Source organism: Pelobates fuscus, chromosome 12, assembly GCF_036172605.1.
Source record: "Pelobates fuscus isolate aPelFus1 chromosome 12, aPelFus1.pri, whole genome shotgun sequence".
NCBI classification, from domain to species: Eukaryota; Metazoa; Chordata; class Amphibia; order Anura; family Pelobatidae; genus Pelobates; species Pelobates fuscus.
Window position 1 is genome coordinate 107,302,909 of NC_086328.1, and position 25,283 is coordinate 107,328,191.

The window sequence follows — 25,283 nt, forward strand, 5'->3', positions numbered from 1 at the left end:
GGGGAGATAACTCAGGGATAGGGGGGGGGAGATAACTCAGGGATAGGGGGGGGGGAGATAACTCAGGGATAGGGGGGGGGGAGATAACTCAGGGATAGGGGGGGGGGAGATAACTCAGGGATAGGGGGGGGGAGATAACTCAGGGATAGGGGGGGGAGATAACTCAGGGATAGGGGGGGGAGATAACTCAGGGATAGGGGGGGGGAGAGATAACTCGGGAATAGAAGGGGGGGGTGGGGTAGTGCTCGGAACAGACAGGGAGTGGGGGTTAGGTTGGGGCAGGGCCCGGGGTGTTGAATCCCAGGAATGATTCAGTTTCCGCCCCCGGAGCCCCGCCCCTTCCCGGCCGCCATCTCCCAGCACCGGGAATCTCCACTCACCCGCTACCATGGCAACGTCCCCCCAGAAATCCCCCTCCACCCCAAAATCCCCGACCCCCCGTTCGCCCCCCACCCGCAAGAAGGAGGATTCATTCCTAGGGAAACTAGGGGGAACCCTGGCCCGGAGGAAGAAAGCCAAGGAAGGTGAGAGCGAGGGGCCCCCGGGGGCCACAATCCTGGGAATCTACCCCGGGGCATAGACTAACTAACTGCCCCTCCTCCTGCTGTTAATAAACTCTCACTGCTAACTTACTGCCCCCCACTAACTACTGCCCCTCCTCCTGCTGCTAATAAACTCTCACTGCTAACTTACTGCCCCCCACTAATTACTGACCCTCCTCCTCCTGCTAATAAACTCTTACTGCCCCCACTAATTACTGACCCTCCTCCTGCTGCTAATAAACTCTTACTGCCCCCCACTAATTACTGACCCTCCTCCTCCTGCTAATAAACTCTTACTGCCCCCACTAATTACCGACCCTCCTCCTGCTGCTAATAAACTCTCACTGCCCCCCACTAATTACTGACCCTCCTCCTGCTGCTAATAAACTCTCACTGCTAACTTACTGCCCCCCACTAACTACTGCCCCTCCTCCTGCTGCTAATAAACTCTCACTGCTAACTTACTGCCCCCCACTAATTACTGACCCTCCTCCTCCTGCTAACTTACTGCCCCCCACTAATTACTGACCCTCCTCCTCCTGCTAACTTATTGCCCTTCCTTCTACCATTTAACTGCCCCCTGCTAACTTACTGTCCCACCCTCTGCTGATTAAATGCCCCTCCTCCTACTAATCGGCCCCCACTGATAACGTACTCCTCCTCTCTATGTATCCATCTATCTATGTGTACCCCAAACCTCTGTATCCATCTAGCCAGGGGTACTATCTGCATTCCACTCACCAATCATATCCCTGCGCTCTGTGTCCCTCTTTCCAGGTGTACCCCAAGCTGTGTATCCCTCTTTCCAGGTGTACCTCTGTACTCTGCTTCCCTTTCTGCAGGTATACCTCATGCTGTGTATTCTCTGCAGGTGTACCTCATGCTGTGTATTCTCTGCAGGTGTACCCCATGCTGTGTATTCTCTGCAGGTGTACCCCATGCTGTGTATTCTCTGCAGGTGTACCCCATGCTGTGTATTCTCTGCAGGTGTACCTCATGCTGTGTATTCTCTGCAGGTGTACCTCATGCTGTGTATTCCCTGCAGGTGTACCCCATGCTGTGTATTCCCTGCAGGTGTACCCCATGCTGTGTTTTCCCTGCAGGTGTACCCCATGCTGTGTTTTCCCTGCAGGTGTACCCCATGCTGTGTATTCCCTGCAGGTGTACCCCATGCTGTGTATTCCCTGCAGGTGTACCCCATGCTGTGTATTCCCTGCAGGTGTACCCCATGCTGTGTATTCGCTGCGTGTACCCCATGCTGTGTATTCCCTGCAGGTGTATTCTCTGCAGGTGTACCCCATGCTGTGTATTCCCTGCAGGTGTACAGCCTTGCTTTGTAGCTTTCTACACAGGTGTACCCAGTGTTGTGCATCCCTCTAGTAAGGTGTACCCCATGGTGTATCGTTACCCTCAATCTAGCCTGGGTCACACTCCCTTGTTGCTTAAACTAAATGATCCGCTAACCATAAGATTTACTTTTCTCAAATAATTTTCTAGACAAGGATAGTCATATGCCGGACTATAACTCCCTTATACTTTTGTCAACTTCTCCCTTTTTTTTTTGGCTGTCAAAGAATTATGGGAGTTGTAGTGCATTTAGTATTGGACCTCTAAAATGCACTTTTATAGTCTTTTCTGAATTAATTCCCCCTCCTTGGGGGTTATGAATCCTCCTGCATGCAAACAGGTTATAGAATCCGTTACTCAGGTCTATGATTTGTGTTCTGTTTCTGGTGCCTGAGGGCGAGGAAATTGTCTGATGGGGCGGTCAGACTGGATTCCTTAAGCAGGCTGTCTGCTGATAAAATCACTGCAACTCATACAGTAGTTTCAACATCTGTCTGCGCTCAACCTGTCATTTTAACATTTTTATTTGTTGTATTTTTTTGTTTTTGAATCCTTTTTTTTATTAGAAATGTCAGATAATATTACATACACTGATATCATACATTGTGAAGTGTGGTAATATAACAATTAAACAAGATTACATTTTGGTATTTGGTATGACAATCGACATTCCACACTCATTTTGCAAATATAAAATGGAAAACTAAAACCTTAAACAATAGACCATTTCTTGGCTTCGCTATCCCACCGCCCCCGCTCCCCTCTCCCTTCATTGGAAGAGAAGAGACCACCTGTAGTAAACAGTTGAACCATGAGAAGTCTTTATCTCTTAGGAAATTGGTATCTTATACCCTAGAGCTCAGTTTGGTCATTAAGACTGAGAAATTGGCTCCCAAAACCAGTTCATTCCCATAATAAATTAACAAAAATGCCAGAAAATTAAATGTGTAAGGACTCCCCCATCCACCCACCACTTAAATAGGGGAAACATAGAGATACAACTAGACATTATCATGGGATAGCTATACATTATCATTGGGTAATGTGTCCTAGGATAACTAGACATTATCATGGGATAGCTATACATTATCATTGGGTAATGTGTCCTAGGATAACTAGACATTATCATGGGATAGCTATACATTATCATTGGGTAATGTGTCCTAGGATAACTAGACATTATCATGGAGTACCTAGACATCATCACGGGGTAACTAGACATTATCATGGGATAATGTATTATGGAGTAACTAGACATTATCATGGGATAATTTATCATGGGGTAACTAGATGTTATCATGGGGTAACTAGATGTTATCATAGGGTAATGTATCATGGGATAACTATACATTGTCATGGAGTACCTTGACATTATCAAGCGGTAACTAGATGTTATCATGGGATAATGTATCATGGGGTAAGTAGACATTATCATGAGATAATATATCATGGGGTAACTAGACGTTATCATAGGGTAATGTATCATGGGATAACTATACATTTATCATGGAGTACCTAGACAATATTATGGGGTAACTAAACATTATCATGGGAGAATGTATCATGGGATAACTAGACATTATCATGGGGTAACTAGACGTTATCATAGGGTAAGTAGACATTATCATGAGATAATATATCATGGGATAATGTATCATAAGGTTACTAGACATTATCATGTGCTACGTTTTGTAGAGGATCACAGACCGCTACCCCCTTTGCTGAGAACCATGCTGTGTACTCCAGAGTTGCCCTGATATATGTATATATATATATATATTTTAATCACATACTGTATTAACAGGCTCAATAATGCCTTCCTCTAGTCACTTTGTGGTTATGGTTATATTAGCCGTCCTACAATATATATAGTGCTTTCTGTGAGCTGGGGTGATGGATTGTCATCCAACCTCTGCGCTGGTCATATCCCACCTGATGAAGCTGGTGAGATCTCCCCCAAGAGACATATAAAACCTCCAGTGGTTCACTTTATGAGTCTTACTGGAGTTCATGCAAGGAAAACCAGTTTCGGAATTTTGAGATGATCATCAATCAAATTGCCCCTAAATCTAAGATACATTGGGGGCTCGGAAAAAACTAGGTTTGAAAACTGTCCTCCCCTTATCTCATATCACCGAGAAGAGCCAGGATAGAGGGGTGATGAGTGAGTAATACAAATCCCTACCAATGAATGACAGGTGTTGACAGGTGAAGTTACAATATTCATTATTATTCTGGGGGGCATAACGCAGTGGTCGCCCATTCCCTCACTCCATGTGTGAAAGTGTGTAGGGGCACAGACTGCTCCTTCACTTTTTTACGTGGAAGATGGCTTCATGTGATATGTGAGTCCCTTAGACCAGTGGTTCCCAACCTAGTCCTCAGGTACCCTCTAACAGTGGAGGATATAGGGAATACCCAGTTGTATCTAAGGTGTTTTTAGAAAAAGAAAAAAAAATACAACCGGGTAATCCTTAAATCCTGGACTGGTAGGGGGTACTCGAGGACTGGGTTGGGAACCACTGCTTTAGACCATTCTATTCCATTGCCCCTTGCCCTGTTAAATTTAGTAAAATCATACCTTTATTCAGGTCTGTTGGTGCTGCCTCTGCCACTTATCTGCATCCTTGGCTGACCTCATCAGAAGTAATGATCTCAACCAATCACAGTGCTTGCCCATAGGAAAGCATTGGATTGGCTGAGATTGTCGAGGAGGCAGATCAGTGGCATTGCCAGCACAAGCCAAACACAGCCCTGGCCAATCAGCATCTCCTCCTAGAAATGCATTGAATCAATGCATCTCTATGAGGAAAGTTCAGTGTCTCCATGCAGAGGATGGAGACACTAAATGTCAGCACTACCCCCAGGAAGCACCTCTAGCAGCCATCTGAGGAGTGGCCAGTGGAGTTATCCCGAGGCCGTAATGTAAACACTGCATTTTCTCTGAAAAGACAGTGTTTACTGCAAAAAGCCTGAAGGGAATGATTATACTCACCAGAACAAATTCAATAATCTGTAGTTGTTCTGGTGACAATAGTGTCCCTTTAAATGGTGTAAAAAGTGTCTGCTTTTATTTCCCTAAATTCCTAAAATTTGTGCAGAAATCTACATTTCAAAAAAGACCACATACTGTAGAGTGGAAACAAATTAAGTGAAACAGAGCATTTGGAACACGCTGACAAAAAGGTGGCGCTGTCACCATCTAGTCTTGTCATTTCCCAGCAGCCATTTCTAGCGATAGCTATGGGGAAAAGCGTCCTCCGTGGAGAACGTGGCCAAGGGCTTTAGGAAATTTCCTATGAGTAAGTACTTCTGAGTCCGAAACACGTTCATATTCTACTTTGGCTCGCCAGGTAATGCAGTTCCATGTGTCTGTGTTATAAGTGCCAATAAAGTTTGTATAGCTGAGACTGACACTGACTGATGCTGTTTCTCCCACCTTGCCCCACTACCGTTACATTGAGCTGTAAGGATAGAAAGAATTGCAGTGGTTATGGTGCTTGACCGTTTTCAAGTTTGGTAGCTGAGCAGCACAAAATAATTTGCTGTGTTGGCATACAAACGCTTGGAAAACATAGTACCTAGCCCAAACTGATCATTAATGGTCAATATCTGTTCATTATCAATAGAACATTTGTTTAACTGAGAATGATTAACCAGGGGTCTCTGCAAATTGGTAGTTACTGATTGCCACACCTTGCAAAGGTGATAGCCCAGTATAGCGTATGATACCAGTATAAGTACAAGGTACATTTATAGACAAATTCAAATTAAAATCCTCATAATGCTCAGTCATCCTTTTAACTATAACTTGAGAACTGCCTTTTCTAATTCTGCTAAAGCCATAAATCAGTGTCAAATTTAGGTTATTCTAACTTCTATGCATGTTTATATATTCTATATTTTATCATATGGCAGGCAGCTCATTGAAGTACAAAGTTACTCTCTTGCAACTTTTTTTTTTTTGTTGCTTTCCCTAACTTTAAAAGGATAATCCAGAAGCGGACTCCTTGCTCACAGTGCCTAGCAGGATACCGTCTATAACTCACTGACGATGCCTGATCGTTTCAACCTTATCGTCTAGGGTTGCTGTATCTCTCGTGTAGAGAGAGCCAAATTTCCGATCTGTACTACTGCCAGTCTGATATGCAAATGGTTATGATTCTTTTTGTAATGGCACAAGATGAGTTAAAACCAGCTTGTTATCTAAATGGAGACTTACCAAAGGGCAGACTACTTGAGCTATTGTCTGTTCTCAGTATTCTTTTGCAACTTGTTTTTTGTTCTCTCGAATTACAAAGGGGCTAACTGGCTGTCATGGGAGATGTAGTCCATATTAGTCGGAGTCCAAGGGGTTGCATGAACCTGTGTAGTGTTTATTTTGCGAGTGTAGCAGCCTGTTTATCCCTCAGTATTGGCCGTGCACTTCACCGTCTGGGGTTAGCAATTTATAAACCCCATCGGAGGTAATACAAGGCTTTTTTTAACAGGACAGGAAGTACGAGGTTTCGCACATTGCAGTTTGCTTTCTAATTTCACACATTCTGAAACGTTTCCTTTAAAGGGACACTCCAGGCACCCAGACCACTTCTGCCCATTGGAGTTGTCTGGGTGCCAACTCCCACTACTCCTAACCCTGCAACTGTAATTATTGCAGTTTTTTATAAACTGCAATAATTACATTGTGGGGGTTAACTCCACCTCTAGTGGCTGTCTACTAGACAGCCACTAGAGGTCACTTCCTGATTTTTAGCAAAGAGTTTGCTAGAGAGTCGCTGGACGTCCTCACGCTGTGTGAGGACCTCCAGCGTCACTCATTTCCCCATAGGAAAGCATTGAAAATCTTTTTCAATGCTTTCCTATGGGGAGCGCTAATCAATGCCGCGCATGCGCATTAGGTCTCCTCGGCCGGTGGGCGGGATCAGTCTCGCCCACCGGCCGACGGAATCAGAAGGAGGAGCGGCGCGGAGGAGGAGACAGCGACGTGGGACATCGCCGCTGCCTCAGGTAAGTGACTGAAGGGGTTTTCACCCCTTCAGTAACCAGGGATTGGGGGGTGGGAGGGAGAGGGAACCTGCAGTGCCAGGAAAACAGATTTTTTTTTCCTGGCACTGGAGTTTCCCTTTAAGAATTTTTCAAGGCGGAAGACAATAGAGACATTTGTTGAAGACACAAGTAATGGGTTAAATGAAACAAAATGGCCGTAATTCACGAGGTGGGGTTTATAAGGAACCATCACAGCGTATCCTTAAACACAGACAGGGAGTGCTGTGCAGATTTATTGACTGGAACATTATATTTTTTTGTGCCAGTTATACACCTGATTATTTTATTAATGATTATGGTTTGGACTTAAAGGACCACTCTAGGCACCCAGACCACTTCAGCTTAATGAAGTGGTCTGGGTGCCAGGTCCAGCTAGATTTAACCCATTTTTTTTATAAACATAGCAGTTTCAGAGAAACTGCTATGTTTATAAATGGGTTAATCCAGCCCTCAAATCCTCTAGTGGCTGTCTCACTGACAGCCGCTAGAGGCGCTTGCGTGATTCTCACTGTGAAAATCACAGTGAGAGCACGCAAGCGTCCATAGGAAAGCATTGATAATGCTTTCCTATGAGACCGGCTGAATGCGCGCGCAGCTCTTGCCGCACGTGCGCATTCAGCCGAATGGGAGGAGAGGAGGAGGAGAGGAGAAGAGCAGCTCCCCGCCCGGCGCTGGAGAAAGGTAAGTTTTAACCCCTTTCCTCTCCCCAGAGCCCGGCGGGAGGGGGTCCCTGAGGGTGGGGGCACCTTCAGGGCACTATAGTGCCAGGAAAACAAGTATGTTTTCCTGGCACTATAGTGGTCCTTTAAGAATAATGATTTCACATATTTTTTGTTTGTCGCAAGGATTGCAGTCTTTATTTGTATAAAGAGGAATCCATAATTGACAAAAATCTGCCATTTTCTTGCTATAAAGGACTATATTTCCCGTACTTTTTTTTTTTTTTTTTTTAAAGGAAAAAAACATGGAAGGAAGGTGCTCAGAATATGGTCACTTGTTTCCAAGGGTTAAATTCCATCTGCTGCAGGAAAAGCACCTTGTTAACTAAGCACAAAGTGGCTCCCAAAAATAAGGGAATCAACCAGTCTGAGTCTGTTTAACCAACGGGCAGTAATCCCTGAGCTACAGCCACGGAAATTCACATTTTAGATAAATTGGCAAAACCATTACTCCATGTAATTAGTCCATGTCCCTGTAATTATTAATATTGTCATCTTCTAGGTGGTGGTAGGAGTATTCCACATTTTTGGCCAAAATAGCTGAATTTGAAAGCATTTGTTTGCCTGTAAAGTGCAGTCTGGCATCACATTGTGAGCACCAGAGCAGTGGGATAAACATTTTAAAAAGGACATTTTGCAGAGACTTACATAAAGAGTGATTATTACCTGTGGTTCACGGACAGACACGGAAGGATAGTTGGTCTAGCTTTCCTCTAATTGCCTTGAGATGTAAAAGAGATGGCAAACCTTAGCAGTTTTCTTATTTCCCATTGTCTCGCGGAACAAAACGTTACTGTGTTCATGTACATAAAGTTCTTTTGTAGAAACACAATTTGTTAACATTGTGATATTGTGAAAAAGGGGCCTTTATTCCTTTTGGTTCCATCACAATTTTCATCTCGTTAATGTGCGCTTGACCTACAGATGCATAGCATGAATTGTTGCACTCAATAAATAGCATTCTCGTAAATTATATGCTAAGGGAAAGGATAGGTGGATTTGATTTTTTAAATGATTGATAGAACCACAAAATAAGTTACTGTTCCCAACAGGAGAAAGCAGAGGAAGTGGAGAGGCTGGCAAGTAAAGGAGGAATTATTGAGGAAGGAAGAGGTTTAGAAGTTGATGAGGGATTGAGAAGGTGGTGGATCTTCTGAGTGATGGGAAGATTGAGGGGCTGGAAAGGCATGGAGGGGCTGGAAAGGCACAGAGGAGATGGAGCGGCTGGTTAGTGATGGGGAGATGGGGCAGCTGGTTAGTGATGGGGAGATGGGGTGGCTGGTTAGTGATGGGGAGATGGGGCAGCTGGTTAGTAATGGGGAGATGGAGTGGCTGGTTAGGGATGGGTAGATGGATGGGCTGGTTAGGGATGGGTAGGTGGAGGGGCTGGTTAAAAATAGGAGAAATGGAGAGGATGGCTAGTGATGGGGAGATGTAGGGGCTGGTTGGGAATGGAGGAGCTGGAGGGATTGGTGAGTCATGGGAAGATGTAGGGGCTGGTTAGTGATGGGCAGGTGGAGGGGCTGGTTAGAAATAGAGAAGGGGAGATGAAGCAGGTGGTCAGTCATGCGCAGATAGAGGGGATGGTTAGTAATGGGACATGGAGGGGTTGCTTAGTGATGGGGAGATGGAGGGGCTGGTTAAATATGGAGGAAGTGGAGAGAATGGTTAGTGATGAGGAGATGGAGGGGCTGGTTAGGAATGGAAGAGCTGGAGGGATTGGTGAGTGATAGGAAGATGGAGGGGGTGGTTATTGATGGGGAAATGGAGGATCTGGGTAGAAATGGTAGAGGTGGGGAGGATAGTTTGTAATGTGGAGATGGAGGGGCTGTTAGTCATGCAGAGGGTGGTTAGTGATGGGGACATGGAGAGGCTCATTAATGCAGAGATGAAGGGACTGGTTAGTTATAGGAGATGGAGGGGGTGGTTAGTGATGGGTAGATGGAGGAGCAGGTTAGTGATGCAAAGATGGAGGGGCAGGTTAGGGATGCGGAGATGGATTGGCTGGTTAGTGATGAGGAGATGGAGGGGCAGTTTAGGGATGCGGAGATGGAGGGGCTGGTTAGTGATGCAGAGATGGAGGGGCAGTTTAGGGATGCGGAGATGGAGGGGCAGTTTAGGGATGCAGAGATGGAGGCGCAGTTTAGGGATGCAGAGATGGAGGGGCTGGTTAGTGATGTGAAGAGGGAGGGGCTGGTTAGTGATGTGAAGAGGGAGGGCCTGGTTAGTGATGGGAAGATGGAGCGGCTGGTTAGTGATGTGAAGAGGAAGGAGCTCGCAAAGAATAGAGAAGGTGGCAGGATATGAAGAAAGAGAGAGAGACTGAACAGGTATTATAACGAAATCCTCCCAATTCTCAGTCCCTATACCCCAAATGCAAATTGTTCATAATTTTGTGGCAGCAAATTGCCAGTATAGAACTTAAATGAAATAATTTGAAAATAATAAATTTTTATTAATCCCTCTTAGGGAACAAAAATAATAATAAATGAAAGAAGAGTGAGAATGTGTATAAACAGTGAAATTATAACACATATATATATATATATAGGAATCATCTGTTATGTGCTAAATGTTCAGTACACCTTTGCAATAAAGCTACTAAGTTGGTTTCTTAGATAGATAATATAAAATGTAGTCATATAGTTTGTAACAATGTCTCAGTGAACCAAAGTAGCTGTTGGTGTAATAGAGAGAGAGAGGAAAGCTAAATCACTATACCAAAATCACCTCAGTGGTGAATATGAATAGATATCACCCATTATAATCAATAACTAAGTTGGTAAAATAGCTATCTGCTGCCACAAAATTATGAACAATTTGCATTTGGGGGTATAGGGACTGAGAATTGGGAGGATTTCGTTGTAATCCCTGTTCAGTCTCTCTCTCTTTCTTCATATTATATCCTAGGGTTATGCCCTTGTTCCCTGCAACCCAACCAACTCCAGTGTAGGACTTTTTTGTCTTTCACTGGGTGTTGTGTCATTTCTCTAAGGTGGCAGGATAAGCCAGGGATGGAGGTGTTGCAGATGCAGGGAGAAGGTGAAGATGGAAAGTAGCAGTTGGAGTAATAAAGAAGATGGAGGAGCTGGCAATGGATAGTGGGGGTGGAGGAGATGAAGGCATTATAATGGATGTAAGAGCTGCATGGTTGGAGGAGCAGCCATTAGTGAAGGAGATGGAGGATCTTGCATGGTAAGGAGGAGGCATTGAAGAATGGATGAGGTTATGTGAGCTGCAGTTATTTGTTTAACCAGCAGGGGTGCCAATGGCATGAGTGGATACAGTATTTTATTTGTTCTGTTTCACTTGGATTTTTATGTATTTAGTTTTATTAAGGTAGTTTTCAAGATTTATTCATGACATCAATAATCCATTGCTCAGTGATGTCAGTTTTGTAGGGCCAGTAAGCTGAGCAATAACAGTGTCTGGACCCCAGGACCTACTTGAAAACTGGTGACCATCTGAATCTACCTTTCCTGGTAAAATACTTTGATGATATTTTTATCACACATGTGGCATGAGCAGTTTGCTTCATGGCCTTGTCATTTTGCTGTGGTGCTGTTAGCTGAATCGTATCAGTCACTTTCCAAGGCGAGACTTTGGGGTGTAATGTTATGTGTTTATGCAGCGCAAGCTCCATAGCGTTTCAAGTTTTTTTTCTTGGCTGTGCCCTGTGATTGGCGGCGGTCTTTTGATCGTCCGCTGAAGAGGTTAAAAGTCTGGATGTGCGCTCTATCTTCCAGATGGGCTCTTACAGTAACAGGGCTCATGTTGTTTGGATTATCCCACTGCTTTGCCTTTTATGGAAGAAACTGTGCAGAATTAACTCCAGATGGAAGTTTCTTGGTGACACAGCCTAGGCAGTGTTCTGCAACAGGCGTGATTCGGCACGAGAAAATAAATACACACGTTTCAAATACGAGAAAATGTTTTTCCTACTTCTTCGTGTTTAACCCCTTAAGGTCTAACTGCCTATGACATTCAAAGAGTTAATGTAAACCTGTAATGAAAATATGAACTTACCTTAAATCGCACCATATACATTGAATACATCATACATCACAGAGATACATGATTTATGAAATGTTAAATATCAAGATATATATGCCCCTCACCTCCATTCCAGAGTCACCATCTTGTGACACCCATCTCTGGTCCGTTCTTTGCTTGTCCTCCAGCATGGAGGGAGTGTTAGAGCACTTCTGGCACCATAACCACTACATCCCACTGTACTTCCTTCAAGGGGTTGCTGGTCTTTTCTGTGCTAAGAAGCAGTTCCCATTTTCATAAACCAACCTAACATTTTTATTATTACACCAAAATACCACAAATAGCTAACATTTTATAAAGGTAAGCTAACTGTGAACCATGGGAATAAATGTCATAAATACATACTTCTTTCTTTCTTTCTTTTTTCTTTTTTTTGCATTCTTTATTTCAGCAGTGCATAGCATGTCTAAACAAGAGTACAGAGACATTTCTCATGAGTTTGATCGACAATAAAAGGTGTCAACATAACATGAAATGTCAAGAAATACTGCACTTTATTATAGAAAATGAAAAATAAACAAAAGGAAGGTAGCAAGGTAACTCCCGTGGGAGGTCACTTATTAAGAAAATAGAACAAGGCATCTTAAGAAAGAACTATCAGGCAAGGCTAGACTCTGAGTGCTAATAGGGGAAGAGGTTAGGCAACAGCAGGAGAATATGTCCCCAAATCAGCCAAAAAAACCCCATATAGTTCCCCCACTACAACCATGCTTAGATCTCCAGTCACCCTATGCCTTTAATTGGCAGAGCACAGTCCACGTCCATAAAGGAGTGCCTCAGACTTTTAGGCCCAGGTGAAAGCCAGCAGTGCAAATCATAAACCCGAACAGGGCTTTCCGTGGCATCTCAGGATTGTCACAAGGCTTAGGCTTGGTCTGCGTCGCCTCCAGCATCCATGCCACTTTTGGAGTAGGTGACCTCCGCCGCCTGCTTCTCCGCCATATTGGGGCCCTCACCACTGGTAACGTTGATTCCCGATGGGGATCTGGAGCCTGTAGACTGTATGGGCACTCCTGTGGTTGCAGTGGTGCATGTTAAGGTTTTGTGCTTTCTAACTGCTACCAGAATTTTTCAAAGTGTCTGTTTAGCCTGGACTAGTGTCTGATATTCGACTGTGCATCGCAGGAGACATGTGGTCTTTTTGCGTGGGTCGCAGTGGTTGTCAGCTTGGATGGCTTCAACTCGCGTGGCTGTTAGTACTGGACTGCCTCGCCCCCACCAGTATTATTATTATTAATAATAGTATTTATAAAGCGAAGTCAAATTGCTTAGCGCTATTAAGTAGTTTCTTCTGGGTACCTCTGGACAGGGATAACGGCTGCCTCTTCCGACCCGGGAGCACTATGCCACACCCGCTACATGAATGTAGGAAAGCTCCACGCATCTCTCCGACCTCTGCGAAACATGTCAGGTAGGTCGGGAAGCAACAGCATCTCAGGATTAGTCACTGTTCGGCAAGTAGTTTCCTCTGGGGCCCCTCTGGACGGGGAGATCGGCAGCCACCTCTTCCGCCCAGCGAACACTAGGCCGCATATGCAGCCTGGATGTAGGAAATATCCATGCAACTCTCCGACCTCTACAAAACATGTCAGGTAAGTCGGGAAGCAACAGCGTCTCAAGATTACTCACTGTTCGGGTAGATTGCTAATTTTGTTTTAGGGCAAGATAATGGAGGAGCTCGCTTGAGATGCCCCGCCCTTAATACATATTTCTTTACTATTTCACTATACAAGAGAAAAATAAAATAATTGAAATTAACAAATGTTAATATATTTCAGGGTTAATTTTATATACAGGGTCATCACACATAACCTGTAGAATTAAGGACGCAACCCTTATTTCTTTAATTTTTTTAAAACTAAAAAGCATTTGACCAGATATTCTCAGCCTATGTTTTATACCCAGCAGTGTTTCATTACCTGTATTGACTCATACACTCTGATGACATACTTGTTCCATTTGTGGATATCATTGCGTTCCCCTTCCACATTAAAAATATCCGTTTCATTCCTATTTGGCCAAAATTAATTGGCTGAGCGTGTCGGGGGTTTTTGCTGATGGAGCTGGACCAATTTTACTACTTACCATGGGAGGGTACCAGGGCACTCGCGGCACCATAACCACTACATAGTGCTATAGTTGATGGGATCAGAGTGTGGAATTGGAACACATCATGGCTGGTTGCTGGTAATTGCTTTTGATGAACAATATGAATTGTGAATTCAAAGAAAGTTGAAAGTAAATTACAGTTAAAGAGATTCTCTAAAGCATCAAAACAACTATAGCGTGGGGAGGTGTGGACCGGACTGCATAAACAAACTGCAAGGGCATGAGCTATATACCAAAACCACGTAATTACGCTAAAGTTGTTATGGTGCTTAGAGGGATCCATTTTAATAGAACTGTGTAAAGGTGACTATTTCAATGTAAGATTTGCACTTCTATAATTCAATTACCGTATTTATCGGCGTATAACATGCACTTTTTCTCCCTGAAAATAGGCGGGAAATCGTGGGTGCGTGTTATACGCCGATATCCCATAATTACTTGCCTGTCTTGAAGCGTGGGCCGGTGTTCAGCGCGCACCGCGGTACTGGAACTTCAATTTCAGGTTCCGGTTTCCGGCGGGACTGAAAGGAAGTGTGCACACTTGTGCACACTTCCTTTCAGTCCCGCCGGAAAACCGGAACCTGAAATTGAAGTTCCTGTACCGCGGTGCGCGCTGTGAAGCCGGCCCACGCTTCAAGACAGGTAAGTAATTATGGGACAAGGGAAAGTGCACTAGGGGACACTATGGGAGGGGGGGAGAATACTATGGGGGGGGAGAATACTATGGGAGGGGGGGAGAATACTATGGGAGGGGAGAGAATACTATGGAAAGGGGGGGCACTATGGGATGAGGGAGGAACACTATGGGATGAAGGGGGGGCACTATGGGATATGGGGGGGAACACTATAGGGGGAGGGGGTGGAGAATACTATGGGAGGGGGGGAGAATACTATGGAAAGGGGGGGGACACTATGGGATAAGGGGGGGGAATACTATGGGAGGGGGAGAAATTTCCTGGAATTTCCTTCTTAAAATGAGGTGCGTGTTATACGCCGATAAATACGGTAATCCAATGGAAAACGTATTTTATTTAACAATTTAGTAGATATATACCAATGAAAATATCTAAAAACAGCTTGCTAAAGCTGTAGATTTCTTGACTGCAGCCTTTGCAAGCCCACCCCTTCTAACCCCGCCCAGACGTACTGCGACTCTCCAATCACAAAATTCCCAATACAACTCAATGAGAAGTATTTTTACAAGGCAGGCGCTCTGGGCAATTGCTGTCTTTTGAGTTTAGTTCCACTTAGCTAAACAACAAGGAAGTAACAGGACCGGTTGTGTGATCGACAGCCAAGGGGTGTAACAAGGTTAATTTATAAAATTTCAAATTTGTATTGAATTCTTTACTTTTTGCAAAAAGTGGGCACAAACTTCACACATAAAGTATTTCAGCAAGATAAAGTGTTTTAGGTGTACAGAGAGGTTCTCTTCCTGTTCCGATCGCTCCACTGAGTGCGTCTGCCTTCTCCTGCGAGTCGCTGAGGAGGGAGGGCTTGCAAACCCATGATCCTTTTTTTTTAGATATGTCCCTAATGACAACATGCTTACATAAATGCATGCCTGTTTTCATTGGCGTTATATATATATATATATATATATATATATATATATATATATATATATACATACTAAATAGTGCACCCCCTTTACCAGAAAGCTGTGAATTTCTTCAATTTGACAATATTAATTGCAAGATTAAAGCAAAAATAGTTTAAGAAAAATCCCTTACTCTGCTGTAATAACAGCGTCATTATTAATTCACTACAGTTTACTGTTCTTAAAAAATCGATGCCTATCTAAAAAAAAACTCTTAATATTCAACTGACAGTCTCTAAATAATTCTAGACCCTCTCCCCACTGCCATCCACAAACACAATATGTATGTGTGTGTATGTGTCTATATACACATATTGATATACCTACCGTACATATATCCACATATAAAACGATCAGCAGCTAATCATAGCTAGGTTTCAACAAGGGAAAATCTGTCAGAGGTTGAATATTATCAGGATATCTATATATTTAAATTGTGACCTGCTTATGAGTGAATGACCTAGGTCAGATTATATGCTGATAATTACTCTGTAACAGTGTAATCTACCTCCTGTCGGATCTTCCCCTGTTGCAGTCTAGCTGTGATTAGCTGATATGCCCATTGTACAGCACTACAGAATCTGATGGCGCTATATAAATAATATAATAATATTATAACTGCAGCAAGGAAAGCTGCAGCTCCACTGGACTTGTAGCGAGCTTTACAGATTTTGCCTTCCTCTCAGAATAGTTCACTAATGTTTTCTTGGGGTTATAAAGGAAACCGAGCGCTGATACAGCAAAGATTATATTTAGATTTCCCAAACCAATAAAACAACGGCTGGTGATTTCAACTTTGTCAGCAGGACAGTAACTTTGTTACTCAGACTGCACTTGGGAGATGATAAAATCTGCTTACGTACTCAACTCTGGCTGTGATTGGATGTATAGAATCGGTGACAGTTGCCTGCAAATACAGACATGCACAATTATTGCTACCTACTGTGGTAAGGTGCATACAAAAACTAGCATAATATCCAGATGACCAATAAGCAAAGATTTTTGCACAGATATAAAAGTTTGCGATGGTATTTTCCATTTTAAAAAAAGCAATAAAATCCCAAAGGTTTTCATTTTTTAAAGAAACACTCTGGGCACCATAACAACTTCAGAAGAATATTATTGTTATAGTGCCAGGGGGTCACGTGCGCTCACTTTCAGGGGTTAAACCATTAATGAACAGTTTAACCCCAAAGTATTAAAGTTAACACTGGTCAATTCTGCTCATCTCCTTCTTCATCTGTCCGAGGCTTGAATTCCGAAACCTTGGACAGGGGCACCACTGAGAGCACCAGTAGCTCCGCATTCAGAAAATGAAAAATGCATACATTTCTCAAGCCATCAGTGGCTCCCAGTCTGCAGCTTACTGATCCAAGCCTCAGACAGAAAACGAAGGAGATGTGCAGAGCAGCTGGATTCAACATTTACTCTAAAGGTAAACCAGCACCAGGGACCTCCTGGCTGCATAACAACTTCATTCCAGTGAAGTTATTATGGTGTGGGGAGTGTTCCTTTAATTTATGATACATACCTAGTTTTCCGAGATGTTAATTAATTTAACCATCACTATGCTGTACAGGTGTAATGTTGGCACATGCATTCATAAGGTAATCTGGGGGTAATACCTGGCACTCTGCACATGCTGTATTATATCTGCAGCTATAAAGTTTGTACAATTCTAAGTCTGCCCCTTCTAATGTGCATCACAGGCTGAAGCCATGTTCCTTGTAAATGTATGGAGAGTGGCTCCTTTACAGAGAGCTATGGCTTTATTCAGAAATAAACATGGCTAGAGGCAGGTCATCATGGTGCAGTGATTAATGCAGTTGTGAGTGTGAATTAACGCTTTGTGTTTCCATTTTCACATGTTAAAGAATTTAGCTTGTGTAGTCATGTGAAGGGTTAAATGTGATTAGATGGACCAAGAAGTGTCTCACCGCTGGTGTAAGGAGTGCGTGTGCACCCCACGCTGGAAACCGCTGATGGAGGCAGAAAGCAGGGAATGGAAACATCTGATTTCTGATGATCTCAGATTCTAACCCAAGCTCTTTTCCAGACATTGTTTTGGCAAATCTAATCACTGCGTCCAGTTACAAACAGTACTGTGTGTGTGTGTGTGTGTCCCTTCACTCCCAAATTAACACAGAGAAGATGAAAAACGTTTTACTTCAGTACAAATGTCAGTTAAACCACAAATGTGAGTTTTGTTGGATACAGAAGAATTCCGTGAGTCAGGATTTGGTGGAAGTGCCACTACCATTCAAACTGGGATTCTTTTTGGGTAAACTTATCAGGATCCAGCTGTCCCAGTTTAGATGCCGAGTTTTGGAGATTCCTCCAGCTTAAGCTTTGTGTTCTGGCTCATTCTGTTGCAAGATGGAATCCCAATCCCAATGTCATGTGTTTTACAGTGAGGGAAAAAAGTATTTGATCCCTTGCTGATTTTGAACGTTTGCACACTGACAAAGAAATGATCAGTCTATAATTTTAATGATAGGTGTATTTTAATAGTGAGAGACAGAATAACAAAAATAAAATTCAGAAAAACGCATGTCAAAAAGTTATATATTGATTTGCATGTCAATGAGTGAAATAAGTATTTGATCCCCTATCAATCAGCAAGATTTCTGGCTCCCAGGTGTATTTTATACAGGTAACGAGCTGAGATTAGGAGCACTCTCTTAAAGGGAGTTTTCCTAATCTCAGCTTGTTACCTGTATAAAAGACACCTGTCCAAACTCTCCACCATGGCCAAGACCAAAGAGCTGTCCAAGGATGTCAGGGACAAGATTGTAGACCTACACAAGGCTGGAATGGGCTGGAAGACCATCGCAAAGCAGCTTGGTGAGAAGGTGACAACAGTTGGTGCGATTATTTGCAAATGGAAGAAACACAAAATAGCTGTCAGTCTTCCTTGGTCTAGTGCTCCATGCAAGATCTCACTTCGTGGAGTTTCAATGATCATGAGAACGTTGAGGAATCAGCCCAGAACTAGGAGGATCTCGTTAATGATCTAAAGGCAGCTGGAACCATAGTCACCAAGAAAACAATTCGTAACACACTACGCTGTGAAGTTCTGAAATCCTGCAGCCCCTGAAACGTCCCCCTTCTCAAGAAAGCACAGTGCCAATGAACATCTGAATGATTAAGAGGAGACCTGGGTGAAAGTGTTGTGGTCAGATGAGATCAAAATTGAGCTCTATGGCATCAACTCAACTCGCCGTGTTTGGAGTAGGAGGAATGCTGCATATGACCCCAAGACCACCATCCCCACTGTTAAACATGGAGGTGGAAACATTATGCTTTGGGGGTGTTTTTCTGCTAAGTTGACAGGACAACTGCACCTCATCAAAGGGACGATGGACGGGGCCATGTACTATCAAATTTTGGGTGAGAACCTCCTTCCCTCAGCCAGGGCATTGAAAATGTGTCGTGGATGGGTATTCCAGCATGACAATGACCCAAAACACACAGCCAAGGCAACAAAGGAGTGGCTCAAGAAAAAGCACATTAAGGTCCTGGAGTGGCCTAGCCAGTCTCCAGACTTTAATCCCATAGAAAATCTGTGGAGGCAGCTGAAGGTTTGAGTTGCCAAACGTTAACCTCGAAACCTTAATGACTTGGAGAGGATCTGCAAAGAGGAGTGGGACAAAATCCCTCCTGAGATGTGTGCAAACCTGGGGGCCAACTACCAGGGCCGGCCTTAGGGGTGTGCGAGCTGTGCGGCCGCACAGGGCGCCATGGTGCAGGGGGCGCCCTGCGGCCGCATAGCTCACACGGCATGTCTGTTAGCCGCAATGCTAACAAGACATTTGCCTTGGGCGGCATTTTCCAGGGGGCGGCAAAAAAAGCCGCTCACAAATGCCCAAGGCAAATGTCTTGTTAGCCTTGCGGCTAACAGACATGCCAGGCTGCTGGGCGGTTGGGCGGCGCTGGCGGGCGGCTGGCGAGGGAGCACTTCCTCTGAGCTGTATGCTCAGCTCCCTCGCGCGCCGTAGAGTGAGGCTGGGAGCCGGAATATGACGTCATATTCCGGCTCCCAGCCTCACTCTGCGGCGCGCGAGGGAGCTGAGCAAACAGCTCAGAGGAAGTGCTCCCTCGCCAGCCGCCCGCCAGCGCCGCCCGCCCAGCCCAGCAGCCACTGGACCACCAGGGAGGAAGAGACCCCCCCAGCATTCCCAAAGGTAAGGAGGCTGGGGGGGTGTCTAAATAAATTTTAAAAAATGTGTTAATGTGTGTGTGTCTGTGTCTGTTAGTGTGTGTGTATGTTAGTGTGTGTCTGTGTATGTTAGTGTGTGTCTGTGTCTGTCAGTGTGTGTGTATGTTAGTGTGTGTCTGTGTATGTTAGTGTGTGTCTGTGTCTGTTAGTGTGTGTCTGTGTATGTTAGTGTGTGTCTGTGTATGTTAGTGTGTGTCTGTGTCTGTTAGTGTGTGTCTGTGTCTGTTAGTGTGTGTCTGTGTATGTTAGTGTGTGTCTGTTAGTGTGTGTGTGTGTGTGTGTGTGTCTGTGTCTGTTAGTGTGTGTGTATGTTAGTGTGTGTCTGTGTATGTTAGTGTGTGTCTGTGTCTGTTAGTGTGTGTGTATGTTAGTGTGTGTCTGTGTCTGTTAGTGTGTGTCTGTGTATGTTAGTTTGTGTCTGTTAGTGTGTGTGTGTGTGTGTGTGTGTATGTTAGTGTGTGTCTGTGTTTGTTAGTGTGTGTCTGTGAGTGTGTTTGTCTGTTAGTGAGTGTGTGTGTGTCTGACTGTGTGTGTGTGTGGCTGTGTATGTTAGTGTGTGTCTGTGTCTGTTAGTGTGTGTCTGTGTATGTTAGTGTGTGTCTGTGTATGTTAGTGTGTGTCTGTGTCTGTTAGTGTGTGTCTGTGTCTGTTAGTGTGTGTCTGTGTATGTTAGTGTGTGTCTGTTAGTGTGTGTGTGTGTCTGTGTCTGTTAGTGTGTGTGTATGTTAGTGTGTGTCTGTGTATGTTAGTGTGTGTCTGTGTCTGTTAGTGTGTGTGTATGTTAGTGTGTGTCTGTGTCTGTTAGTGTGTGTCTGTGTATGTTAGTTTGTGTCTGTTAGTGTGTGTGTGTGTGTGTGTGTGTGTATGTTAGTGTGTGTCTGTGTTTGTTAGTGTGTGTCTGTGAGTGTGTTTGTCTGTTAGTGAGTGTGTGTGTGTCTGACTGTGTGTGTGTGTGGCTGTCTGCCTGTGTGTGTGTCTGTTTGCCTGTGTGTGTGTGTGTGTGTGTGACAGGGTGTGTGGGAAGGGGTAAGGAGTGGGGGAGGGGGGGACGGGAAGGGGGGGCGCTGTGAAGATTTTTTGCACAGGGCGCCCAAATGCCTAAGGCCGGCCCTGCCAACTACAATAAACTTCTGATCTCTGTGATTGTCAACAAGGGTTTTGCCACCAAGTACTAAGTTGAAGGGGGAGAAATATTTATTGACATACAAATCAATTTATAACTTTTTTGACATGTGTTTTCTGGATTTCTTTGTGTTATTCTGTTTCTCACTGTTATTCTGTCTCTCACTGTTAAAATACACCTATCAGTAAAATTATAGACTGATCATTTCTTTGTCAGTGGGCAAACGTTCAAAATCAGCAGGGGATCAAATACTTTCAGGGGCGGACTGACCACTCTGGCATATCGGTCATGGACTGAGGGCCCGAGACAGCCAGGGGCCCGGCAGCACAGCCATGCTCCAGCTGGAGAGATCAGAGATCTCTCCAACTGGAACAGCAAAAAAAATAACAAATATATTTTCCTTTATTAGGTTGCTGGGGCCCCTGATGGAGCGCAGGGACCCAGCAACCTACCGCACTGTAAATCCCCCCCTCACCCTCACATGAGACCTGGCAGCTTCACCTCCTCTCTGCCAGGTCTCCTGCTTCCTGTCCCACGCGGCTCTGTGTGATGGGGAGAGGCGGGGCCAGGAAGTGACATCGCTTCCTGTACTCTCCTCTCACACATAGCCTGATCAGCAGAGGAAGGAGCAGCAGCCTGGGAGAGAAGAGGGAGCAAGAGAAAGGTAGGCACTAATCACCCCCCCCCCCACTTTGTCACTACTCACCCTCCCTCCCTCTGTCACTAGTCACTCCCTCCCTCTGTCACTGGTCACCCCCCTTCTGTCACTGGTCACCCCCCCTCTGTCACGAGTCACCCCCTCCCTCTGTCACTGTCACCCCTCCCTCTGTCACTAGTCACCCCCTCCCTCACTGCCACTAGTCACCCCCTCCCTCTGTCACTAGTCAACCCCTCCCTCCGTCACTGTGTCACTAATCACCTCCTCCCTGTGTCACTGTGTCACCCCCACCCTCCCTCTGTCACTAGTCACCCCTCCCTCTGTCATTGTGTCACCCCCTCCCTCTGTCACTAGTCACCCCCTCTCTCTGTCACTAGTCACCCCTTCCCTCCCTCACTCTGTCCTTAGTCACCCCCTCCCTCCGTCACTAGTCACCCCATCCCTCCCTCTGTCACTAGTCACCCCACCACTCTCTCTGTCACTGTGTCACCCCCTCCCTCCCTTACTCTGCCACTAGTCACCCCCTCCCTTACTCTGTCACTAGTCACCCCCTCCCTCACTCTGTCACTAGTCACCACCTCACTCTAGTGACAGTGAGGGAGGGGGAGGGTGTGATTAGTGATAGAGGGAGGGGATGACTAGTGACATAGTGAGGGAGGTAGGGGGTGACTAGTGACAGTCACCCCCTCCCTCCCTCACTCTGTCACTAGTCACCCCTTCCCTCCCTTACTCTGTCACTAGTCACCCCCTCACTCTAGTCACCCCTTCCCTCCCTTACTCTGTCACTAGTCACCCCCTCCCTCACTCTGTCAGTAGTCACCCCCTCACTCTAGTGACAGAGTGAGTGAGGGGATGACTGGTGACAGAGTGAGGGAGGTGGTGACTAGTGACAGAGTAAGGGGGATAGTCACTCCCTCCCTCACTCTGTCACTAGTCACCCCCTCCCTCCCTGACTCTGCCTCCAGGTACCCCCTCACTCTGCCACCTGTCACCACCTCCCACACTCTTCCACCTGTCACCCTCTCCCTCACACACTCTGTCACCTGTCACATATGCATTCACACAAAAAAAGCACATGTAGTCATCCAGACATGCACAAGTGCATTCACACAGACTCAAATACAAACATGCATTGATACACAGGTCTTCACAATATACACAATATACACCTGTCACCACCTCCCACACTCTTCCACCTGTCACCCTTTCCCTCACACACTCTGTCACCTGTCACATATGCATTCACACAAAAAAAGCACATGTAGTCATCCAGACATGCACAAGTGCATTCACACAGACTCAAATACAAACATGCATTGATACACAGATCTTCACAATATACACATCGAAAGGAATGCTGTATTATATGAGAGTTATATTTAAAGGGACACTATAGTCACCCAGACCACTTCAGCTCAATGAAGTGGTCTGGGTGCCAAGTCCCTCAGGTTTTAACCCTTCAGATGTAAACATAGCAGTTTCAGAGAAACTGCTATGTTTACTTAGCAGGGTTAATCAAACCTCTAGTGGGTGTCATCCTGACGTGCAGAACATCCATAGGAAAGCATTGAGAAATGCTTTCCCATGGACTGTTTGAATGCGCGCTTGCCGCGCATGCGTATTTCGCTCCACTCGTGAGCTGACGTCGGCGGGGGAGGAGAGGTCACCAGCGCCGAGGGGGCCCGGTGCTGGATAAAGGTAAGCTGCTGAAGGGGTTTTAACAAACTTTTGCCCCCCATTTATATTGCCTTATTGTGCATTATTCACTTGTTCCCCACCCAGCCCCTTAATTTTAAATTAAAGCTGTAAAATAAACCATAAATTTACCTGAAATTCTGGGAGTTGGACAGCGGAAAGGAAGGGATTATTTAAAGAAAGACATTGAATCTAGAGTTCAGATCTGGCTGGGTTATTATCATTATCAGTTTATTTGTTTTAGTTTTTTGTTGTTTACTATTTAAGTATTTTTTTTATAAAGCACAGATCGGTAACCTGGCTACAAGTGAGACCTTTTCATGTTTGTATTTATTGAATAACAACCTAAACTGAGTATTTTTGTAATCAGGCTTATTGTGGAAATATGAAAAAAGTTCTGTTTCTATGGCAAACCTTTGAAAAAAAAATTGATAGGTATTTTAAAACATTTATTGCATATTTTATTTTTGCTAATTTTTTCTTTCATGTTTTCATTTTATATTGTTTTCATATAAAGCACAGAACGAGGAACATATATACTGATAAAATCTCTTAGACTGTGCCTTACATTAAGCTGACAAAACAGATTTGCCAATATTTTGAGTCTCTCATTTTTAATTTTTCCTCTTAGAAATTCAAACTGACTAAATGAGACATTAAAATAGGCAATGTAATGCTATCTAAAACATATATCAACATATATCAATATATATATATATATATATATACACACACACACACACACACACACACACACACACACACACACACAAACTTTATACACAACCACATGGACACAGGTGGACATTTTGGTATGGGGACCTCCCCTTATCTATAAACAATTATTAGAACAAAAATGAGGAGTTCTCTTCAAGTTATTAGGGCATTATTATCATTTTACTTTTATGGGTATTTCAGTAGCCACTTGTTTCATATCTTCTAAAAGAGATCCCTTACATCTGACATTATATGAACATTTTTCCATCAAGCATTGATATGCTATCTGATTTTTTTTTTTTTTTTTTGTCAATCTTTCTTTTATTGAGGCATATTGTAAATGGGATACAGAATAGAATGAAGGGGATGCACGTTTTTCATACAGATTGGGGCCATTCTAACATAATGCAGCCTCTCCCATGAGCGTCTGCCTCTTTTTATATTTTTGTAATGTTCTATATTATGGCATTTGTGTCTCAAAATACAGTATAAGAAGTTATTACAAGGTAAAACAAGATAAAATTATCAGCATTGTTTAGAATACCTTCTCAAGAAAGACTGCCACATTTTCGTAGTATATTAACAGGTTAATACAGGCTAGGATTAGTTATGACGTGAGAATAATTAAAGATTACGTAAACTGTGCTTTTCGCGTGAAAAATATAGTAGAGTAGACATGCTAGGCAAGATGTAGGCTGAGTGCAGTCTGAAATAGTGTGTCTAATGTGCTGGCACTATTAAACATAGAAGCCTGCTCGTGTGTAAATGCAGGGTTTCAAGAATAGTACAAACAAGAATGAACAGTCGTAATTCAACTGTGTTAGCTTAATTTGACAGGCTAATGGCAACCTCAGGACTCACATGCTTCGCTATGTTTGGGGTACCTATGCATTATAGTAGTAGCTGGAGAAAGTGTGGTTATCACCCTGGTGGGTCGGGGTTCCCCGAGCTGCCCCCGTGGGAGAGAGTCGGCCTCCAAGTGAGTCCAAGACCTTACATAGATGGACAGTCCAGTTTTACCCCGATACCTGCTCTGTGGTGTCTGTGTAGTGGTGTGCAAGTGTCCTTCAGAGCAGGATTCGGGTTTGTCGGAGTGTTATTTTGCTTGTTCACTGCGGTCCTCTGGGGTGTAGCTTGAGCAGGGTGGGCTTGCCGCTCTCAGTCATCTGCAGGTTGGTGGCCGCCATGTTCAGGCTCTGGGGGTATCCGTGGAGATCTGTAGCTCTCCGGGGTATCCCGTCAAAGGCCGAGTTGGGAGCGGGTACAGGGTTGGGTTGTTAGTAGAGGCGTCTCGCTGGGCAGATGTTACCCCTGACTGGAATGGTTGATGCTTGGTGACCTATCTCCGTGGTGCCGCTGCTGTTACCCTCACCCTCAAAGCTCACATTTCTTGCGTTGGTGGCATGCATGGTTGCTGGGATTAGTACGATCATTTCTGCTTCCCTGTGTAGCGGG

The 25,283-nt window shown here is 44.4% G+C and overlaps 1 protein-coding gene across 1 annotated transcript in view; it reads left to right on the top strand.

Annotated features, from left to right (window-relative positions):
• The first annotated feature begins 317 nt into the window (after nt 1-317).
• The window catches only part of PARVA (parvin alpha), a 46,974-nt gene continuing 22,008 nt past the window's right edge, over nt 318-25,283 (top strand). Inside the window, exon 1 of the mRNA XM_063438275.1 lies at nt 318-524. Coding sequence (XP_063294345.1) covers nt 389-524 — 136 coding nt within the window. The 5' untranslated portion in view covers nt 318-388. The remainder of the gene's footprint in view (nt 525-25,283) is intronic.